Raw genomic sequence first — 23223 nt, forward strand, 5'->3', positions numbered from 1 at the left:
ATATTTATATTTGGGAGATGAGTCAGGAATACGTGATTTGACTCCAAACATTGGGTTAGTTTGTTTGTGTTGTAGGTTTTGCAGTTGTTATTTCCAGTGCTTCCAACATGTTCAAAATAATTCATCTTCGTTCTTTTATAACAAAATTTTCCTTCCATTTAACAATGTGAAGACATTTCGATTATTTGCTACAAGTGGATCTTTGGAGAGGAAGAAATTAGTATGCGTTCGCGTTCCTGTGTCGGACTTCACTTGTCATCAGTATATAAGCTCCAAGAGGACAGGCCTATAAATCTCTATTCACGGACACACCTTCAACCCCTGCAAGTGTTTCAGGCACACAGTAGAAATTCAGTAAATATTTGTTAATGTATATTCCAGGCTCAAAAGCCAAGGAATGCTTATCCTTTCTTGACTTTAGCAACATAAGGAAATTAGCAGACCCGATCGTATATGCATGTGCATGTTTTTAATAAAATGGTGATCAAAATGCATGGTTTTACATGCATTTGCTGGTTTGTGTGTCTTGCTTTTGCCTTTGTTTCACATGACTTGCTGCAATGATTTTAAAACCCTAAATTGGATGAAAATAGAAGTAAAGACAAAGGGAAATACCTATGGTACCTTAAAAGTGTTTACATTACTGTTGTTATATTAATTAAACAAGGCGGCCCTTAGGCTGAGGCGGCTCTAATGCTAGCAGCCTAAGTAAGCAACCCCGAAGCTAAGCACGTAAATGGCTCAAGGTTACAAAATCGGAAACCTACGGACCACCAACCCCAAACAGCCACCAAGGCTTTAAGCTACAGCCGGTCAGTCACCTCCCTGCTTTGCTTCTGCCTTTTCTCTCTGAAAGTCTTTCTTGACCCTGGGGGTGGAGTCCCCTTCCCCACTTCTGGTTTGCCACTGCCAGATCTGAATCAATTTTTGCTCAAATAAACTCTGAAATATTTTAATATGTCTGTTTATCTTTTAACACTGAATGTTTACCACTACTTGCTTTTGATTATGTGTATTTTGGTTTGTATAATAATTCTTCAGCCAATTTAAGAGCTACGGGAGATTGCAAAGAGAGTGTTCATCTTTGAATGGGGCGCATTGTGTACAGGGAACGCTGGTTTAAAAAAATACAAAAAAGCAGAAACCTAATAGGACCAAAAATTTGGAAAGAGATAGTGAGCAGTGTTTTTCAGATGGATTTGATTATATCTATATCTCTGTTTTGTTTTGTTTGTTTTTAAACCAAGGAAGTTATTTGTAAACCTCACTGAGAACTTTCATGAATGGACAATCATCTGCGTAAACATGCTCAGCAGGTGGTGAGGCCCTGTTCAGGGGCAGCTATGCACCACACAGATGCCTTCTATGTGATTAAAATGAAAATTCAACAACAGCAAAAAACCAAAGTAGCTTGCTTTGCAATTGTACAATGTCATTAGGAAAAATTTCCCCCAATCTGCTTTCATCTAGAAAACAAAATCTCTATTGATAGTGTGTCTTAATCTGTATTACTTTTGAATGCTTCCTGAATGCAGGATACTCTCTGGGTATTTGTAAATTTAGTGATTTTTTAAAGAGAGACTCTATTTAGATGAATTTCCTTTCTTTAACTCCTCACCTGAGGATAGTTTTTCCATTGCTTTTCAAGAGAGTGGAAGGGAGAGAGAAAGAGAGAGAGAAACATCCATGTGAGACAGACACACTGATTAGCTAGTTGCCTCCAGCACTGGGATGGAGCCTGCAACAGAGGCACATGCCCTTGGCCGGAATCGAACCCGGGACCCTTCAGTCTGTGGGCTGACACTCTAACCACTGAGACACACCGGCTAGAGCTTGATGAATTTTCTTAATTAGGAAGACTAAATATAAAGCCATGTAGAGCTTCCAGGGAAACTTTCGAGAAAACAGTGTCCTTGTTGTGTAGCTACAAAGCAAACTCGGGGAGAAGGGGTGCTTTAGGCAGGCAGGAGGTTGAGAGCCAGGGCGTTTGGAAAGGGGGGGCCAGGGCGAGCGAGTGGTTGACAGGCAGGCAGAAGCGTGGCGGGATGGCGGGGATGACAGGCGATCGTGACCTTAGGGTTTAGGAAACACGAAGGACAGCAACGGCGCTGTCACAGGCGGGGAGAGGCCGAGCTGGGCCGCGAGTGGCCGAGGGGGGGATACGGAGGCTGGACGGTTGGGTTGCTGACCGAGCGTGTGCCCCTAAGTGGGAAAATGATTCTGTCACCAAAGGCAGCGCCTTTTAAGGGACCCGTATTGATAATAAATGTACGATTCCCCTACTCACGCTGATGAGGCCCAGCCTCCCTGAGGTCTAAGCGTAACTGCACTCACGGTGTTAGATTTTCATCATTCCGTGATCAGTGCTGAATCTTTTCTTGTTAAACCCTCTCCTACTGAAAATAAGGAGACTGTAAAGCTGCAGGTCACGGCTGGGTTTACAGAAAGGAAATCAGCTTCTCATATTTTCATTTGGAAAGTTGTAGTATTTTAATGGGAAAATCTGTTTTAATAGTTTTGTTTAAAAACATATTAAAAATGCACATGGCATCAGTGTGTCAAATGGTTTTTGTTCTACTTTAGGAAGAGTGTTAAATTTAAAAACTGTATTTTGTGGCAAAAATGTAAATGTTAACCAAAGCATTTATTTGAGAAGAAATTTTCTTTTTAGGTGCTTTGAGGTTTATAATCATTGGAAACTGTGGTTCTTTGCAGTCACTGGATTGTGGAAGTTATAAAGCAGTGGAAAACGGCTTTCATGCGGTCGTTCAGTTTAAATAATAGAGACATATTTTAAAGAACATAATAATGAATTTGAATAGCCTCTCTATATGTTCGCATTAAATATCTTCAGAACATAAGTTATGTCTTTCAGATGTTAAGTATTAATTGAGTAGGTTGATGTTTTGACTAAATCAAGAGAAAAAAAGAAATTGACTAATGAATATTCAAGAATTTTCTATTTTTAAAATATGAAACATGCATATGTTAGTTCAAGCTGGTACTTCTATATTTTTTGTGTGGAATAAGTGTTTCTTCTGAAGAATTACCACGTAGGACCACTGTCACCCAAAGCAAGTTGAATCATTTTGGTGATTCAGGACTAAAATCTCAGAAGTGAGGTGTTCAGGTGCCCGAGCAGAGGAAACCTGGAGAAGCCGAAAGGCCAGGGAAGGAGCGGAGGCCAGCGGGAGGACCGGGGAGATGCAGGAAGGACTTGGAGCGTAGGCCGAAGGGTAACTGGCCCGAAAGCAATCAGCAGGGTTTCAGCAAAGACCAAGTCAAAGCAAAAATGTAAGAATGTAGGTCTCCAGTTGTCGAGGCAAACAGTAGGGGCAGGGAGGCCAGCTGGGAATCTATTCAGGAGCCCGAGGGGAGCTGGCCCCGCTTGGACGGAGGGGCTGAGGTGGGTAGGCACCGGGACAGTGAGCGGAGCAGGGCTTGGTGACCGGCTGTACGTGGGGGATGGTGGCAGACGGTTAGCGAGGGCCAGGGGGTTTCTGCTGACACAAGCTGGAAGGATGGTGTTGACTTGAACAGTAGGAGAAACGCAGGGAGGCCAGAGCTAATCCCCTGTAGGGCGAGAAACGTGAAGAGCCCCCCAATCTCCCCGCAGCAGCAAAATTCACGCTCTGCATTAGCACACAAACGCACACACGTGCACAAACACAGGTCTCATTCCCGACAAGCCCGAGGAGCCGGCGTTCATAACGTGAATTTGTTGCGGCCCGACGGACACATAAACCAGCGGCACGCGGGGCGCTCTGGCGGCTGTTTCAGTTGAGCGGTAACTTTCGTTCGCAGGTCCCTGAACTGAGTGTCGGCCACGTTCTAGTCCCCGCGGGGACAAAGACAAATACCACGCAGGGTGCCCCCAGAAGCGCACAGCCTGGCGGTAGAAGCAGATACATTAGGACTCTGACGCGTCACAGATCCGGGAAAAGCAACGGACCAGGGCGCGGGCCTGGGGCAGGGGGGAGCGCGCTGCCGGGGCCGCTGGGTCGGTCCATCGTCTCTCAGTGCGCTGCGCCCTCCAGCCCGTTACACACGCACACGCACACGCACGCACACACACCCACAAGGAGCTCCACTGTGGTTTTAAATAGTTTCTGCACCAAAACAAAGTCCATTGCACTCTAAAAAAAAAAAAAGAATTCCCGAAAGTTGTAAAACACTATTTTCTGCACCAACATCTTTTTATAGGTACAAGATCTGTGTCTTTTTATCTGGCCTGGGAACCTCATATACTGGGGAACCTCATCTACTGCACATGCAAGCTGAGAGTTGATGACAAGACTGGAGCAGAATAACAGAGGGACTCGCTTCTGGGGACACAGTCCCCAAGGTGTGCCTCCTCTTTGGACAGGGACCATGGAAAATCGGCTTCAGTTGCTTACTTCAAGCTCTCATTTCATTTTCCCAGGGCTCCAGATAACTTCAAAGTCGGATGGCTTATATTCCTGTATCTTGTTCTTTATTTTATCTTTAAGTGCTTTGCCTTCTAAATTTCATTAATCCCCTTTTCCCTCGATTTCATTCAAGCAGATATTTCATTGCCCGATGGAAGGACAGAAAATAGAATGAGTTGTTCAAAGAGCTGATTCTCAGGATAAAATCTTCCACCTTCACTGAAGACTTGGTACTTAGTCATGAGAAACGTGTGAACAGTGGTTTTATAATGTGTATTTTAGTTTCAACCACAAATTCATGATGTACAGAAAGGAAATTTTATATAGTAAAAGGAATCATAAAATAATAGCTACCATGTATTGAGCGTCTGAATGGTGCCTGGATTTTTACATATATATATATATATATTAGCATTGCATTCTCAAAGCTAACTCATGAGGTAGGCATTATCACTCCGGGTTCATTGTTAAACCCGAGTCTGGGAAAAGTTAACTTCCCCAAGGCCTCACACCTGGCCAGAAGGTAAATCAAGTCCCTTTCACTATTACCCTCTTTCTGTCGGCTTCTCACTTTTTAGAGTAACAAAAGAAATTGCAGAGATTTTCTTGGAAGAGCTATTAGCTATTTTAAGATCAGTAATAACAGCTAAAAGCAGCAGTAAATAGAGAAAAAAATCAGTTTGTCTGACGCTAATGTGTAACAAAATGGGAAAGAAAATGTTTTTGCGTTCACATTAACTTCCAGCATGATTAAGGAGACGCGCTCGCCGGCTCTGTTGTTTTACATCGCAAGGGGAAAAAGCCGAGAGTTGTATTCAAGCCAGAGACGTCCCAAGGTAATCAGAACACTTACTCCTTTGCTGCTTAAGAAAAATAATCTGTTATTTTCAATTTCTTTCACTGGTAGGTTCAGTCTGCTATTGTGAAACATTACATGTGTTTTCCTGTTCTTTATTTCACTTTTATGAAACGCTTAATTGACATGATTATCTTAGTCTGAGAATTCTTTTGACTTGTAATGGTACAAATGATCTTAAAGCAGAAAAGAAATGTGAATATGGGTTTGTTTTCTGGATTTTATGCACCAGAACTCGGTGGGAGACTTGGGACTCTGAGGTCAGATCTTTTGTGCTGCCAAAGATTGTTTGAAATGGAAAAGTAGTTCTGGCTTTCATAAGCACAATGAACAGGCGGAACTCAACATTTAAATTCAGTCTTCTTCCAAAATATTACTTACTTGCTTTCCCACATTTTCCATTTTAATTTTAGCAATTGAATAACAAAGTAATTATCTTCATTCTGTTCTTATGTGTCCCATTTTTTTTGAAAATGGAAAAATGTTGAAAGAAGGTGGGGGAAATGGTTGGGTTTTTTCCCCTCAAGTTCAATGATCTTCATGTTGCCAATGTTCATTACTTTGAAGCATGCTTAGGGAATATTTTGGTTATTTAAATTAAACATTTTTATAAATGCAAGAAAGATAACTGTATGTTTTCAAGCACATGATCGTGTGTGTGTGCGTGTAGGGGACAAACAGGACAGTTGACTACTTTTTACAAGACTTGCTAAGGGCTTTACATATCGTTTGAGATGAGAGAGAGATGAGAGGCACGCCGATTAGTTGCCTCCTGTACGCACCCTAACCGGAGCTTGGGATCAGCCCAGGTACTTGCCCTTGGCCCGAATTGTGCCCTTGCCCTTTGACCCTTCTGTGCTTGGGCCGGTGCTCTAACCACTGAACACCACCAGCCACGGCAACATTTTATTTCTTAAATACTTACTTCTGTGTGAGGTTAGGCTGAATCGTGATGGATGACAATGATAACTGAGAACTGAGAAAGTGCTTCTGATAGCCATGCTTTGTCTTTCTGTAACGCCAAACTCCAATGGCTTAAAACAGCAGTTGTCTCCCAGTAGGGCAGGAGCCAGGTGTGGCTTAGAGGGGTCCCCCGGCTCCCGGCCTCTCAAGCGCTGCGGTTGAAGTCTCAGCCAGGGCTGCAGGGTCTTTAGGCTGCACGGGGGCGCGTGTGCTTCCAAGTTCCCTGCAAGGAACTTAGCCTCTCACAAGTACTGACTGCGGGGGCCCCTCAGTTCCCGGCCACGGGGGCCTCTCCGCAGGAAAGCTGGGTCACAGCCCTTGGCTGCATTAGGATGGGAGTCTCATTCTTTCATCCCCTAATTTCAGTCCCTTTTGTAAGCTGATAGTTTTGAGGATGATACCAAAAAAAAGAAAGAAAAAAAAAGAATTCATCATTGAGAAGGAATGGACTTGAGCATAAAAATGCCCTACTTTGCTGCATAATATTTCATCTCCCCTGCTTCTAGGTACACATATGGTATAAAGTACTTACTAGTCAAAAGCATAACCATTTGTAAAAGGCGGCTATGATCTAGGTGAGAAAGGCAAGGTCAACATACGGGAGAGTTACTGTTTTCAAATACATTAACCGTTCCTATTTTGTGTTTTCTCTTGGCTTCTCAGGTGTTTTGGGCTCCAGAATTTAAAAACAAATAAAAGCCTCTCGACTATCTCATATGTAGCTTCATTATTATTTATTACAGTTATGTTGTAAAGATCGACGTTTTAATTGCCGGGTACAGATATTTCCAAGTAGACTGGAAGAAGGCCCCGCTGACTCAGCGTTAGAGGGGAAATCTCATTTGTCCTTGGGGTGGCTGGGTTCCCTGTCAAATGTTTTGTGTTAAGGAAACTGCAAATGTGTTTTGTTAAATTCTTTACCCTTAAGGTTTAGGCTCAAGAGTAATTTAAAGGAAATTCCATCCATATGTTTATAATTTAATATGTTAGACTGGCTTTTCCTTTTCTTTTTCATATTTGATGTCTAAGGACTCTCTTGAGCGGCTTCTTTCGGGGACCTTCCGGAGAGGTACTAAGTCACAATCCAAAAATCTCAGCGTGGAACTCAACACGCATCGATGACGTGTAGGTTCTGAACAGTACCGAGAAGTTTCCTTATTTTGAAACTAATGCCATAAATACGGAGTTGGAGATTACTCAGTGGCCTTGAAGGACATTAAAAATAATTCTGCATCATGTTAACTCAGAGTCAATAAATTTTCTTATTCTTAAATTGTACTTTATTTTGGAAATTTACAAGCATTCTTAGTAATTCTGTAAAATTTCTTCATCTTACCATTTACTATTTCATGAGAGTAACTGTTCAATGAACTAGTTCAACCGCACATTTTCATTTACTCCACGGGATCTGCCAAACAATTTCTAAATGCCTGGTCTTTCATTTCCAGCCCCCCTCTTTTCTATCATAGCACAAGCCGTGCTTAGCAAACATGCACAGCTTGATGTGAGAATATAATCTTAATGTATCTTAGTGATTATTAATTTATGGTCTGCAATGAAATGACCATTTATTGAGAACTTGATAATCTTTGCAGACACTTTATATTTTTTGAATCTAAAAAATACTCTGTAAGCATGTGACTTGAGCCTTGGAAACAATAGTGACACATAGACATGCACATCCCAAATACATTGAAAGTAACTCTGATTTTCCCTTACGTCTTTGTTTGCTCCTGTATAATGTAGTGTAAATGGGTCAAAGAGGAAAGTGACCGGACATGGAAGGATTACTTCTCCCGGTACTGTGGACATTCCTATACATACATACTGATGTTTAGCTAGCTCAGTCTGCTAAATAATAATATTAAAATCATATACAACCAGGCTAAAAAGAACATGAGTGCACTGTGCGTATATGTGTACATGTGCATTGTGCATGCACACACATAATATACATGTGTGCTATATGTATTTTGGGGTGCCTTGGGAAGACAGGAATGAACAGCCTCTTCAGAGGACAGGAGGAAGGCCAGCGTGACTGGAGCAAGAAAGAAAGGTAAAGAAGGGGGGGCTGGCAGGAGTCAAGGTCAGGGAGGGAGGCTGGGGCCACACCATGGGACACTGAGACTTTTTATTCTAATGGTGATAGGGAGGCATTGATAAGTTTTAATGCTATGTAATTGTATTTAAATATTTTAAAAAGATCCTTTGGCTTGCATACCAAGACGAGAGAGAGGTATTAGTAGGTGTTTGAACAGTAGCAACGTTGAGAGGTGTGGTTTGTTTCTACAGGATAGGGGCAGTGAACACGGGAAGAGTTTTCATGGGTCTCAGAAGTAATTTGAAGGAGTGAGGTAGTGGAACTTGCTGACTAGGTGTGATCAGAGAAACCAGGTTTGTGACCTGAGATGTTGGATGGGTGGGTATGCACTTATGTGATGTTAACAGGGAAGAAGCCTACACCTTGGTCTCGGCCCATTGCGAGTTTAGGGAGCCTTCTGAACTTCATGGGTGTAAGATAATAGATTTGCATTGTTTTAGCCATTAAGTTGTGGAAATCTGCTATAGCAGCAAGAGGAAATGCACGCCATCTTCACCATGCTAGTTATTTGCAGGATTGTCTATGGCGCCTTAGCTCCAGTTAAATGTGTTTTATCATGGAAGTGTCTGATGAAGACACTTCCTGAATGAAGAAATACCAACTTCTATATTTAAAATATTGCTTTACCTGACCATCAAGACAAGGATGACAATCTTACACAACTTCTTGGGGGGTATTTTTGAAACTTCTGAATATTACTATGGCAAATATTTGGGGTACTAGGCCCTCTGTAGGTAGCCCTTGACAAAGAGTAGCTGCAAATCCAAGGGCTGCCAAGTTGCCTCTTGAACTTGGGGGTGTAGAGGGGGGGGAGTGTAGGTTTCTTAAATCTGGTCTTTCCCTTGTCCAAAAATACCTATCTTGTCGCATCATTTCTAGACGTGCTCTATAGCATTTAATGAACCAATAATTTTGTGATTTGGGCCTTTTAAAGATTTTTTCTTTTATCTGATTTATAATTCAAAAGGATGAATTTTAATCTCTGCCACCAATATGGTCATCAGTCTCTACACTGATAAATTCCAGATCATAGATAAAAAATAAAGCTGACCAAACAGCATCAAACACGCCTTTATATGAGTATTGCTTTGCTTTTGTAAGGAGGGTGCTTGACGCAACGTCTGTGGAAATGTTCTGCACGGGTGTAGCTCACAAAAGTCTGAACGCACGGTAACATTGCTGCTCTTAGCTTTTTGATGTGGATCCATTGTAGCCAATTATGTAAAGAACATAATATTGGAAAATAAAACAGACTTTAAGAATAAATTTTTTTGTTAAAAATTTTTATGACTACTTTTCAAAAGTAACTATGACAATCATTTGGGCTGTATCCCCCAAACTTCATTACTGAGCCTGTGAAAATGTTCCAATGGGCTAACACAGAGCCGCCAAGTGCATTCCATCGAATGGGTGTGAGGAAATATTACTGAATCTTTCTGACATAAAAGGACTTTCTCTCGCTCAGTGCAAATTGTAACCAGAGCTGTGAAGAATTTCTGACTTAGCCTCATGCATTCTTTACGAGCACGTGTGGACGGGGTACATGGCACAGGAATTTTGCTGAGGAAATGCACAGGAAAATTGAGATGGTCTGCGGCTTTGTTCACTGAAACCCTGAACTGAATGTAAATGTTGGAAAATGTCAGTGAATTTGATATTAAAGAAAATCTATAATTTTAACAAATAAATAGCTTTCAAACTAAAAAAATGAAAGCATAAGCCTTCTCTCTTAGCATCACCTGGTTTGTAGTGGAACTCAGGGATTATTTCATAGGGCAATTTGCTCTCACTAACAATAACTATTATTTTGAATAGTTGCCTAGTACTCTTCTGTATTTTATTTTAATTTCTTTTAGCTATTATCTATGGGCAAAGTTACATTGGCCTCCATCTTACTTAATCTCTGTGAAATTATACAAAGTGAGATAGCCACATAAATTCCAGATTCCTGGTCACCTGTCCAACTTTGGAGAGTGGTAGGATCTTTGACATGATCAGGTTTTTTGCTGTGTTCTTAAAAAAAAAAAAAAAAAGTGCACTCTTGACTGATACCCACCTGGAAATAGTAGAAAGATCATTTCATATGAAAATAAGATTTAACTGGACCCTGTAGTTCCACCACAGCTAACATTAATTTCGTTTTAGCTTAAGGTCTCAATGAATGCTTTTAGCTTATTTATTTGGCATTATTAAGTTGGATTAGGTTGCATAAGAAAATGGGGATAGTTTGTTCACTGAAACCCTGAAATAAACACAAATATTAAGAAATGCTGAGGAATTCAACAAGTGTCAGGATTCCAAATAGGTAATAAGTAGCATAGATTGTTAGAAGAAATGTATATATTGTTAGAAGAAATATACTTAAGCTGTGAACACAGACCTTAGATAAAATATCCTTATGCCTTAATAGTTGTTCACTATTAAGACATTTGAGGAATATGTTTAAATAGAATTTTCTTGCACCTGATTTGCATCTCCAGGAACTACACACAAGAGTAAATTATGTTATATTCTCCAAGAAATTCTAGAGTATCTGAATCTAAATTTGTGTTTGGCAAGCAAAACACTACAAAAGCTTCGAGATGATCAGCCTGCCAGAGAGAGAAATATTATTTTTCCAAGGCTCATTACTAATTACATAATGGCACTTTATAAAATGGACGGTGGATTGTGAATTTGGAACCTTTCTTTATTCTTTTATTCATATTCCAAAGAAGCACGACTGATCACTTTGCACCTCTGACCTATAAGGTAGCTGCTTTTTCCCTCTTAAAAGCATGGAAACGTTGCTCTTGTCTGAGAGGGTGGAAATAGCATCAACATATGATTTGGAGCTATTATTCTGAAACAGTTCATTTTAAAAGGAATGGAGTTGATTTTTATCACTGGTCATTGCCTATGAAAAATGTTTTTCTCAAATAATGTTTCGCTGAAAACCTAGACTAAAGAAAAGACACCACACTGATTTGGAGCAGTGATCGACGGCTTCGGCAATATTAGGTAAACGTAAGAGATTAAAGAGACAGGAAGCAAGGGAGAGTCAGAAACAGGCAGGGCTTATCACCTGAATTCCAATTCTTTCAAATAAAGATAATTTCTATATTTGATCAGGTGATGCAACTTGTAATTTAGTAATGACTCTTGGCAAACCTAAATATGCTTGTCTTCAAATGTTTAATTAATGATTGTCTTATGCCGCAATGCTTTGGGGAAATACGTATCTAAGTGTTAAATAATTGGCAATATGTACAAATTTATTTTATATTAATTAGCTGTCGTCTCTGTGCAAGTCCTTCCTGTCTCTGTAGGATTCTAAAATCTCCAGTTCACAGGAAACACAGACTATAATTGTTCGTATAACTCACCACATTGTACGCATTTTAAATGTAATATTCACCCATGGGCAACACGGGAACTATGTCAACGCAATGTCATATAACCATTCCCTGTCCTTTAATTAATCACTGCCATTGTTTCATTTGTCACTGTTACAACTGCATTTTCCACATTTAGTATTTAGTGTTTTTTTGCAAAGCATTCTTAAAAATACATTATTTTTTCCTGCTCTAGATCCATACAAATGCAAACATTTTTAAACTAATCCTGTGTGCTTGCTTGACATTTAAAATATATGGTATTTCACTTTCCTGAATATTAAAAATAGATCCTCTTTTTCTCTTCTTATCAGAGTTTGTGGAATCATATCTATAGTAACAACTATTCCTTAGCATGATGTTTTGAACCAGTGTTAATCTATTTTCTCCATACTTATGGCTTTTATTAACATCATTGTGTATGTATTAGAGGACCTAAGCTGCTTTGGACAAAAAAAAATCTAAAAAGAATTTCACTTAGAATTCATTTCCTATAGGTTAATGGAAAGCAATAAGTATAAACAATAAAGCAAAAATCCCTTCGGACTCTTTTATTCTTCCTTGAGAGTGTAACTTCTGCCAAAAATGCTTTTATTTCTGGTTGGCTTCACCCTTCAAATGATGCAGGACGTTGCGTCAGGGGGTCTTCTCTAACTGAGTATGGTGGTATGTGTTAAATCACAACATACTGTTTATTTCCTTTATAGACGGTGGAAATGCATGATTGTTAACTTGATTTATTGCTGTTGGTTATTAGCAAGGTCCCAGGATGGCAGGAGCCATATCTGTTTCCTTCCCTGTCACAGAGGAGGCCAAAGGTAGACTTTCCACCGAGGTGCAGGGCCTCTAAGGGATGGAGGAGAGTCAGGCGTAGGTCCCCTAGCCCCAACCAAAGCATGAGAAGCCAAGGTGGAGGGGATGTGTGAGAGAAGGGACCGTGCTCCTGCATGCCCTCAGATCACGCAAGAATATTGTTCAGGCCGAGTTGGTAGGAGGAACACACACGACAGGGTGGCTGAAGCATGGGGCAGGGAAACAATGACAGAGGAGGTGAAGAATGGACAAGCCCAGCCCCAGCATTTCCTTAATCTATGATGAGGAGACGGAATTCACTTAAACCACAATGTCAGCTCGGCCATAGGAAAGAATGGAATCTTGCCTCTTGTGACAACATGGACGGACCTAGAGGATACTGTGCTAAGTGAAATAAGTCAGACAGAGAACGGCAAATACCATATGAATTCACTTCTATGTGGAATCTAAAGATCAAAATAAACAAATGAATACAATAGAAACAGACTCATAGATGCAGAGAACAGGCTGAGGGCTGGCTGAGGCGAGGCGCTTAGGGGCTGGGTGAAAAACGTGAAGGGATTAAGAAGCACAAATTGGTAGTTACAGAATAGTCACAGAGATATAAATTACGGCATAGGGAATATAGTCAATAATATTGTAATAACTATGTATGGGACCAGGTGGGTACTTGAAATATTGTGGGGACCACTCTATAAAGTACCTTATTGCCTAACCACTATTCTGTACACCTGAAACTAGTATAAAATAATATTGAATGTTAACTGTAATTGGAAAAAATGCACAGTGTCAGGATAAGTTGACTAATTGTGGTGTGATTTAGTGGGATATATTTGAATATAAAAATATCTAAAATGGAAGTCTGCTAAATATACTCCTGAAATAATCTAAGATGATGTAAGTGGAGTAAAAATAAATATTTTGAAGCTGTAGGTTTTTTGATATGGTGAGGCAATGGTTCCTTATTCAAGCTTCCTTAATCTCCAAACTGGGTTGACCCCTTGTAAGTGTATGACTTGGACTGCTTACATTAGGACACTAAGTCCTAGTTTCTCATCTCTTGGATGGAGATAGTAGTACTAAATATTTCAGTGAATAATATTAATATGATATAAAATTGAGATTGTACTTTTATTAAATTAAATTCAAAACTTTTAAATAAATCTTATTTATCTATTTCTATTCTTTTTTAAGTACACCGTTTCTCTCTCAAAAGAGAGAAAGAAACGGAAAATATTAATTACTACAATTCCAAGGTGACATATTAGTGACTTATAGAGCACTGAGGAAAACTGTACCCTTGCCTGAGAGACAGCCTGGCCAGACAATCCACAGGCACTCTTCCATTTAATGGCCACAAGGACTGAGCATGATGTATGATATCTCTGTCTCCTTTTACAAGTGAGGATCTGAGTCAAAGACAGTTTATGAATTTGTCTAAGGTCATCTGTTTAGGAAGTGACAGAGTCAGAACTTGAACAAATAGAGCCTGGAGCCCAGCCTCTTACACATTAAGCTCCTCTTTAGTGAGAAATAGTATGTTCAGTAATATTATCTATACATCATATGCCCATCAAATTGTATTTATTTGGTTCTGTACTGCATTCAAATATCCTTGGCAGTAATCATGGTAGCCTGATTGTATGAACATTTTTAATAGCTTTATCTAGATGTAATTGATACCGAATACTGCCCATATTTAATGTGTACAATTTGATGAGTTTGGACATATGCATGCATACACCCATGAAACCAGCACCCTAATCAAGGTAATAAACATACCCATCACCTCCTAGAGCTTCCTTTTGCCCTGCCCCCAATGCAAAAATCAGAAGAAGAGACCAAATACATCAAAGGCTTGTGCTATAATCACTGACAAATACTTTCATTGTCATCTGAAATAAAACATGAGTGTGCACACATACGTAAAGGGAAAACAAACGATTTAATAAATACACATGAGGATCCAACATCCCCATTTATGCTTGTTGATGAAACACTTCAGAACAGGAAATACTATTCTAGTTCAAGGACTGAGTGATTAAACCCCGCTCAGTCTTGCTTAGTCAGGTGTAAAATATACATAGTTAATTGGAGGTAAGAGCTCCCTGTACCAGAATCCAGTTACAGAGCCTTCAAAACACCAACGAAGTAAGAGTTAATGAGACATTTTTAAAGACATCACAGTTTCAAGGTCCTGATCTATTTTGAAAAATGGCAAGGATAAATTTAAGTTTAATATGCTGAAATAAATTCTCTGTCTTCACTTTGGAATTTCAACTAAAAGGAATAATCCATTGGGTAGTAAATAATGAATATATATATATAAACATATACATGAATAGATCTTATATATAATATTTGGTGTGCCTTTAATTAACAGTTCCTTTTGTGCTCTTCTATTTTAATATTGGTCTTGGTTTACTAATTGTCAAAGAAATTCGGTCAATTATATGCTCATTTACCTCTGAATTATAGTAAATAAAGGGAACAATTGCTCCCAATCAGCATTAATTAAAATAAACTTGGACACACACCAATCCTAACAAAAATAATTGCAACCATGAATCCATACTATTGTCATAAGTAGTGTAATAAGGAGTGAATTGCTTTGGCACCTCTACAGAACACTTGTTAAAATGTGTGTGTGTTTGTTTTCCTACAACTGAAAGTGATATGCATTTAATATTATATAGTCATTTTTTACAGAATAGAGACTTACTTTGTAAGTTGTTGATATAATGAAATCCCTTCAGTTGATTTTTTTAAAAAAACAGTTTATGATTTTAACTATATAAAATGAAATGAAAAAAGGAGAGGATTTTTCATTTCCTCTTAAATAGTTATAGATCATAAACTCTTTAGAATTAATTTCAGGTACATAAATTGTTATTTACACCATAATATCTTATTTGATAATAAAAAGGGGTAATCTTACACAAACACAGAGCTTTATTAACTTGGAGATTAACCTGCATATTTTAAGCATTTATTTAAAAAATTTCAATTGCTATACCCTCAATATAGCGATAATGCTGTGGTAAATAAGTAATGGATCTGCGTAATTGATAAGAAGCATTTTCATTTACAAAATTAAATTTTCTTTTGCTATTTTGTATGGAAAGCTGTTACTATTTATTTAATTGATTGATTTTTAGAAAGAGGAGGAAGGGAGAAAGAGAGAGAGAGGAAGAGAGAGAGACATCCATTTGTTTTACACATTCATGCATTCATGGGTTGCTTCCTGTATGTGCGCTGACCAGGAATCGAACCCACAACCTTGGGGTATTGGGACAGTTCTCTAACCAACTGAGCTACTCGGCCAGAGCTCCCTGTTTAATTTCTTGATAAAGCTTTGAAAGTGCTAAGACTCTCTGGTGTTGTCTGAGCTGAGAGAGAAGACTTCAGTTGTGGGAGACAGTGGATCCCTCCTTTGGCTGTGCTCTGAGAGCACCAGGTCCATGGCCTACGAGGCTAACCCTGGCCTGACGCATAATATGTACTAAAAAGATTGATTGAATAAATAAATACAGTCTTACACTGTTAATTATGTATTTTTATTATATATGCTTATCTCATTCTCTGCACTATAAAATCTTTAAGGACAAAGACCATGTGTTAGTCCAAATAGTCTCTTTTTGGAACTTATCATGACACATTAAGCATCGCAGGTTAATTCATGTAGCAGGCAGCCTTCCGACTGCACGCACCAGGCAGCTCGATGCTCTTAGCTTACGTAGGGGCAGGAATCTTGCTCAGGGAGCAGGAAGCCAGCGGCGCACCCCTCGTTTCAGGGGGACCTCAGTGAGCTCTTCGCTGCTCTGCTCCGCCACTTTCAGTGCCACAGGTGGCAGCTACCCTCACCTTCCTCCAGAAGCACGCCTTTGCTCAGGCAGGAAGAGAGCAGAGGAAAAAAGGTTTCTCATTCTCCGTTTTCACATTTTTGTAGACGGGAAATTTCCCAGCAGACTCCCCCTCACATCTCACGGGTAGAAGTAGGCCATGGGCTCCCTTGAGACCATGGAAGGGTCAACGAAATGAGGTCACCACGGAGGATTGAGGCCAATCATGAGTCAGCCTCCGAGACTGGGACAGGGGGGCAGAGATGAACAAATTCTGCATTTCACCCGAACAAACTGAGCTTCAGTCACTAGCAGGGGGAAGGGGACCGTCAGGTAGTAAACGGACTCTGTGTTATAATAAATGTTGCATGAATAGAATTAGAGTTGTTAAAATGAATTTCTCAGGTCCTACGCTGTCCACAATTGCATCTTCATATTTTTTATTTGTAAGTTTTTGGCAAGATTCAATATGAGCGACTTCTGTTTCTTTGAGGATAATTACAAATGTGTAAATTCCTCTATATTTTTAGTTATGCTGGAAAAGAAAGTATTCGATATTGAAAAGATGCATTTTTTCCTTCTTCAAATTTTATAAATGTAAGTCTTGCTTTAGTAACTGCAATGGAAATTCAAAAGTTAATTATGGGTGTGGTTTTTTTTTGGTCTTTTCTTAGGCCTGAGAAGATGAATTTAGATGCCATTTATCGGTTAATTGAGGAAACACAAATCTTCGGGTTGCAGCAGCCATCGGTTAAGCCACCGGGGGACGCTGTAGCGCCTGCCTCGGGCCCCCGGGACACCTGTGACTCCCGTTGGCCACTTCATGGGCCACAGTGTCATGCGGCGCACAGCTCCTGGGCTCGCTGCAGCGACACCAGCGAGTGGGACATCTGCGAGGAGCTTCGCCTGCGGGAGCTTGAGGAGGTGAAGGCCAGAGCGGCGCAGATGGAGAAGACCATGCGCTGGTGGTCGGACTGCACGGCCACCTGGAGGGAGAAGTGGGGCCAAGTCCGCGCCGAGAGGAACAGCGCCAGGGAGGAGGGGAGGCAGCTCAGGATGAAGCTGGAGATGGCGGTGAAAGAGCTGAGCGCTCTGAGGAAGCAGCCGAGGGCCCCCCAGCACAGGGCGGCGCTGGAAGCTGGGGGGGCCCGGGCCCAGGCTTGTCCGCGGGTCACAGACACGCCCTGTGCACCAGGGGACCGCTTTCCCGCCGGCTCACACCCACGCGAGTCCAGCAGAGAGCATCTGGGAGACAGAGACTTTCCCGCAGAGACCTCAGACAGCTCGGTAAGGGAACAAACGCGGGGACCCAGGGCCTGGGGACATAGAAAGCCGGGTGCGGTGGCGGGAGAAGGAATCACGAGCCCAGGGGGACTGTGTTCCTTTGCCACAACTGGTAACGCAGGCGGGTGGCTTCAGACAGAGAGCTCTAGAGGCCAGGGGCCTGAGGTCAGGGTGCGAGCAGGGTTGGTGTGTGGCGAGGCCTCTCTCTTTGGGGTACAGACGGCCGTCTTCTCTGAGCGCTTTTACACGCTCTTCTCTGTACCTGTCTGTGTCCAAGGTTCCTCTTCCTATAGTGTCATCGCTAGGCCCACCCGAATCACTTTTTTTTTTACACTAAATCACCTCTTTAAAGACCCTGTCCCCAAATACAGCCACATTCTGAGGTACTAGGGTTTAGGACTTCAGCCTATGAAATTGGAGGGGACACAATTCAGCCCGTATTAGTGGTCTTACTTTTTTTTTTTTTTTTGCAGAAATGTATCCAGCATTTTTTTATGTCAAAAAATATTTGGAGAGATTTCTCTCCATTTACCCTTGCTCCGTCAATAATATTATAAATTATCCATAGAGCAGTTTGAACTTTACCCAAGGTTTGGAGCCCTCACAATTAATTCCTGTAAAATGGGTACCATAGGCCGATACCTTCAGGGAATGCCTCACACTACCCACTCTTGGAATTTCTCAGTAGTCTTACGCTCTTGAAGTTCTTAAAAGTTCTGCATGCAATAAACTTTTAAAAACCTTTATTTAATCTAGTAGTTCACACACGTATTTACCTACAAGTTATTCCTCCCGCACCCTTTTATTAGGGTGGTTTAAAAAATAATAAAAAAATTAAATAAAATTTTAAGCTTTTCCATGATGTATGTAACTTACAGTAGATGTAAATTTCATTGTAAATGAAAAAATTTCAAAGATTGCAACATTCTAATTACTTATGTTTATTCAGCCTTCCAGGTTTGTTTTAAATATATTTTTAACGTGATAATCTGAGCTATTAGTCCTGTTGTGTACATCTTTGGGAAAATGGTATATAATCTCAAAATTCAACTGTATTAACGTATGTATTTGAATGTAGTGATGGGGATGAGGGAACAGCTCAAAGAAGTTGCTCTGAATGTACAAATTATTACAAGTAATCGACACTTGTGAGAATGTGATAGATTCTCTTCACATATATTTTGCTGAGAAATTTTCAATATCTTGGGACTCCACTTGGAATATTTTTGTATTGTTGGTGTCAAGAACATTGTTCATAGTGGGTACTGATTAAATGTCTATATGTTTAGGAAGAAAGATAGTTACAGTTCCATGTGATGGTAGTGAAATAAGTATTGACTGCTGGAAGTTTCAATTAGCTGTTTCTGTTTCAATCAGTTTTCCTAACAACTCTGAAGATACTTATGTATGAATGGATTGTCTTATATGGTATTTTCCATGAGAACAACATGTCTTATTTTATTGTTTTTTCAGAACGACATACATAATACCCATTAATTGTTGAGAGAATGAAGAGATGAGTCATACTAGTAACCTAACATTTATGTACTGTTTTCAAAATAAATACTAAAAATGAAGTATCATTAAGATTTTATTTGAACTTGGCTTTATCTCACTTTAAACCCACAAATCAGGGCAAATTTAAATTACAGACAAATATCTATAGCATGGGTCTGGCCAAGTTTTGGAATTATGATGTAAGATTTCAAAGCAGTGTGCTGCTCTGATAAATGATGCTCAGGTATATTAAAATGTCCCATTAAATTCTATTTGAGATTTAACTAGTGATCTAAAAAATAGTTGCATAAACAAGCCTATTAAAACATCGGAGAGTTCCTTGAAAATCCCTTCTCCTCTGCCCTGCAAAGATGTTAAAGAGTAATCAGCTGGCTTCCCTTTGAAACTCTCAAGTGCCTTGTGACAAAATAAACTTTAAAGAGAAATTCATAAACTCATTAAATAGCTCTCTGCAGCTGTTAAAGTCCATGCAGGGCTATTTTTAGCTGTGATTAAAAAAATAGAAGTTAAACCAAAAGTTAAAGCAGACTTTTGAGAAATGTATTTGATTATAATAAGGTAGAAAGAACATAGAAAAAAAGGTGCTTGTAGAATGCAAGTTAAAGTTTGGCCGTATTACACTATTAGAGCATGGTAAAAAACTGAAAATATGCATAAGCCCTAGAAAGACAACGGTGTGGTGGCGGCCAGAGGGAAAGGGGGTGGGGGGAGGTGGGCAAAGGGGGGGAAACGGGGGGGGGAAGAGACTTCGCTTGGGGCGATGGGCCACGATGAGCGTGCGAGGAGGGATGTTTGGTTGAGTTGTAACCTGTACGGTCTTGTGAACCAATGTCACCCCAATAAATCCAAATTTAGAAAGGGAAACGATGGATTTGATCTTGAATCATACTGTTTATTTCCTTCCAAAAATATGGAAATAGTCTGCATGATTTTTCTTCTGAGAGATGTCAAATTTTAACAGTAATAATTGTTTTATGTTCTTCCTTCCAGGAAGGAGGTTTGGTTCTTGACCCATTAAGGTTAAATGAGGAGGAGAGCCCCCCCCTGGGCTGTCCCGATGCGTTGGAGAATGGTGGCTCCGAAAGCTGCCCGGGGGAACCTGGGCTCGGGCAGGCGGGACCTGAGGCTGCAGCTCTGCGGGGCCGTTTGCACGCGCTCCAGACAGTCTTGCGGAGGGAGAGGCGGTGAGTAGGACGGTCCTCGGGCGACCCCGGCCCCACCCCGGCCTCACTTTCAAACTTCTCAAATGTCAAGTCCAGCAGGCTGCCCATTTGATAATGGATTTTACCCGCGGCGGGTGATTATGTTCTAATCTTTAAAAATGTGTTTGCTATACTATAGTCATTTTAAAAATTTTGAAGAACCAGTTATAATTTATTAGTTTTCACTCTTTCATCACAACGTTGTTCTCATGAGGTATGTGGCTGAAACAGTGCATGGAGTCAATCGAATGAAACTGCACTAATACTGGTAGCAGACAAGTCACGGTTCTGTGCGGCCGTGACCGTTCTTGGTGCAGAGGGAAGAGCACTAGTCCTGAGATTCAATGACCCGGGGACTCATCTTGGTCCTGACATATTTCGCTCTATTATATTTGCTCAGCTAACAGATGCTATTTTGTTCTCGGTAAAACTAAGGCTAACGATGCTGATGTTCCAGTTTTCTATTGTTTAGTAACAGAACTTCTCAAACAAGGGCAATTGAAACAACAGCCACTCTGGGTCTGTTCAGGGATCTGGAGCCTTCTTTCCTGGGTGTGGCAGCTCAAAGGCGGGGGGCTGACGTCATCGGATCCCACACTCACTCTGAATGGGGTGTGGATCGTAGTGTCACCTCGGGCCTCAGTGGTAACACCTGCATGTGGCCCACCCTACTGTACCCACAGCTTCTGGGCTTCCTCACGACGTGGGGCTAGGTTTCCAGGGAACATCTAAAAGGCGCCGAGAGAACTATACGGTGTGTTAGTGACCTTGCCTCTGAAGTCACTTAGCATCGAAATAAGCCAGGCAGCGAAAGACAAATATCACATGATCTCGCTTATACGTGGAATCTAAAGAACTTAATAAACTGATGAACAGAATAGACTCAATGACATGGAAGCATAGATGAGACTGACGAATGTCAGGGGGATGGAGGAGGGCGGGTGGGTGGAGGGGGGAGAGTAACAAAAGAATTTATATGCATATATATACAACCCAAGGACACGGACAATGGTGGGGAGAGGGACTGGGGAGGGGGAAGGAATGGGGTGGAACGGGTCATTGGGGAGAAAAAGGGACATCTGTAATATTTCAAACAATAATAAAATTAAAAATAAATAAATAAATAAATAAATAAATAAATAAATAAATAAAAATTAAAAAAATAAAGTCACTTAGCATCACTTCTGTCATACCTACTAGGAAGACAGTCTGCAGGCTGAAGAGTTCAGGTGAGAGGGGGCGCCCTCGACGGGAGGAAGGTCGAAGTCGAATTACAATAAGAGCACCTAGATGCGAGCACAGTGGCTGCCACCCTCGGAAAGTGCAACCAGCCACTGCCTGTCTCGCTGCTTCTTACACGGGTCACAAATAGTGCCTGGGAAAGGGCCGCTGATACGAATTACTCTGGGTGCTTCTGTTGTTCCTATTTGAGGGAATACATATGAAGCCCTTTAAATTGTGGTCCCCAACTATGATAGAGTGATTTCAGTTTCCATGGGTTAAATGGATTGAAATAGGGATAAATATATGCACAAACCTTTCACAAATACTATATATTTTATCCTCCATTCCTTTTCTGTCTACTAGAAGTTTCTTCTTAGTCCCTCTGACACTTATTCATTCTACTAGCTTCTTTAGATTCCTGGTCTCTACCTCACGACACGAATGGATTGTGATAATACAAGCATCTGTGTATAGAATAAGTACTCGCTATTCTAACACCAACTACTCATCTGTAACAGAGGCAATCAACACGAGTGGAAAAGGGGGTAAAACTGGAGTAATTTTTAGGCCTGTACCCATATTAACAATTTTATCTGGAACTGTAGGTCTCGGTCAAGGTCTACACTCTGTTTTATTTCTCGAAGGATCTAACTTTTCGGTGGCTTTAGGCTTCTCTCAGACCCACACACGTTACTTCACTGCCATAACCGGAGCAACCTGAAACTGCACGTCCTAGAGCTAAACTCCCCAAGGGGCAGTTTCCACGACACGCGTGTGTGTCTTTACTCCCTCGCTCACACACAAGTACACGTCCATACATATTTGGCTTCCTTGGAATAAATGAACAGCCTCTCTGCAGGTAAATTCTCCAGTTCTCGCACAGGACCGGGGGAAGGGGCCCTGTCTTCCCGAGGCCCTCTTTCCGGAGCCGTCCCACGGAGGCTGTGCGTGAATCATCACCACGTGCGGTCCACGGGAGGCCCTCGCAAAGCCTGTTTCTGCCACGGGAATGTTTCCCAAGGATACAGCATATATTGCTGCCATAAATCTGCCTGGTCTTTCAAATTCCTCCTCCAGCGGGGGCTGGCGTTGGGGGGATGTGAACATGGACTCGTCCGTGTTCCCAGCTGGTGGGAAAATGCTCGGCCGGGAGCACGGAGTCAGTGGGAGACCCGAGGGCCCATTCCCACCGATATCGCCGCGGAGCTCGTCGCACAGCTCAGCTTTATTACATTATTGCACTCGCAGCTCGGTTCAGTTTTCTGTGTAATTATCTGAGAATTTGCCAAAAGCCTGCGCTTTCGGTGTTGAATGAAGAAAATCAGCGCCAAGACCCGTCCCAGGAGCTTTCCCCTGTGTCTTCTACCAGGAACTTGACAGCCTCGGGTCTTACGCCTAAGCCTTCAGTTCGCTGGAGTTCCGTTTTGTGTGCTTTGGCCATTTTCACTCCCCAGTATCTATTTGGTGTTTCGCCGGTTGTCCACCCAACGAGACAGGGTCCGTTTTTCCGCACAGGCCACAAAACATGCTAGTAAGTGTCCCCCTCGGCCTCCGCTCCCAGCAGGGTGCAGACCTTGGGCCTGGGAGCAGGTCAGACGTAGCCACCTGATCGTCACAGAAGCTAGTGCCCCGAGGAC

The 23223-nt window shown here is 41.3% G+C and overlaps 1 protein-coding gene across 1 annotated transcript in view; it reads left to right on the forward strand.

Annotated features, from left to right (window-relative positions):
* Window positions 1-23223, forward strand: part of CCDC102B (coiled-coil domain containing 102B) — a 100397-nt gene that overhangs the window by 7624 nt on the left and 69550 nt on the right. The window contains exons 2-3 of the mRNA XM_016211996.2: window positions 17033-17645; window positions 20151-20344. Coding sequence (XP_016067482.2) covers window positions 17033-17645; window positions 20151-20344 — 807 coding nt within the window. The remainder of the gene's footprint in view (window positions 1-17032; window positions 17646-20150; window positions 20345-23223) is intronic.

The sequence above is a fragment of the Miniopterus natalensis genome, chromosome 7 (assembly GCF_054644295.1).
Source record: "Miniopterus natalensis isolate mMinNat1 chromosome 7, mMinNat1.hap1, whole genome shotgun sequence".
Classification (NCBI taxonomy): Eukaryota; Metazoa; Chordata; class Mammalia; order Chiroptera; family Miniopteridae; genus Miniopterus; species Miniopterus natalensis.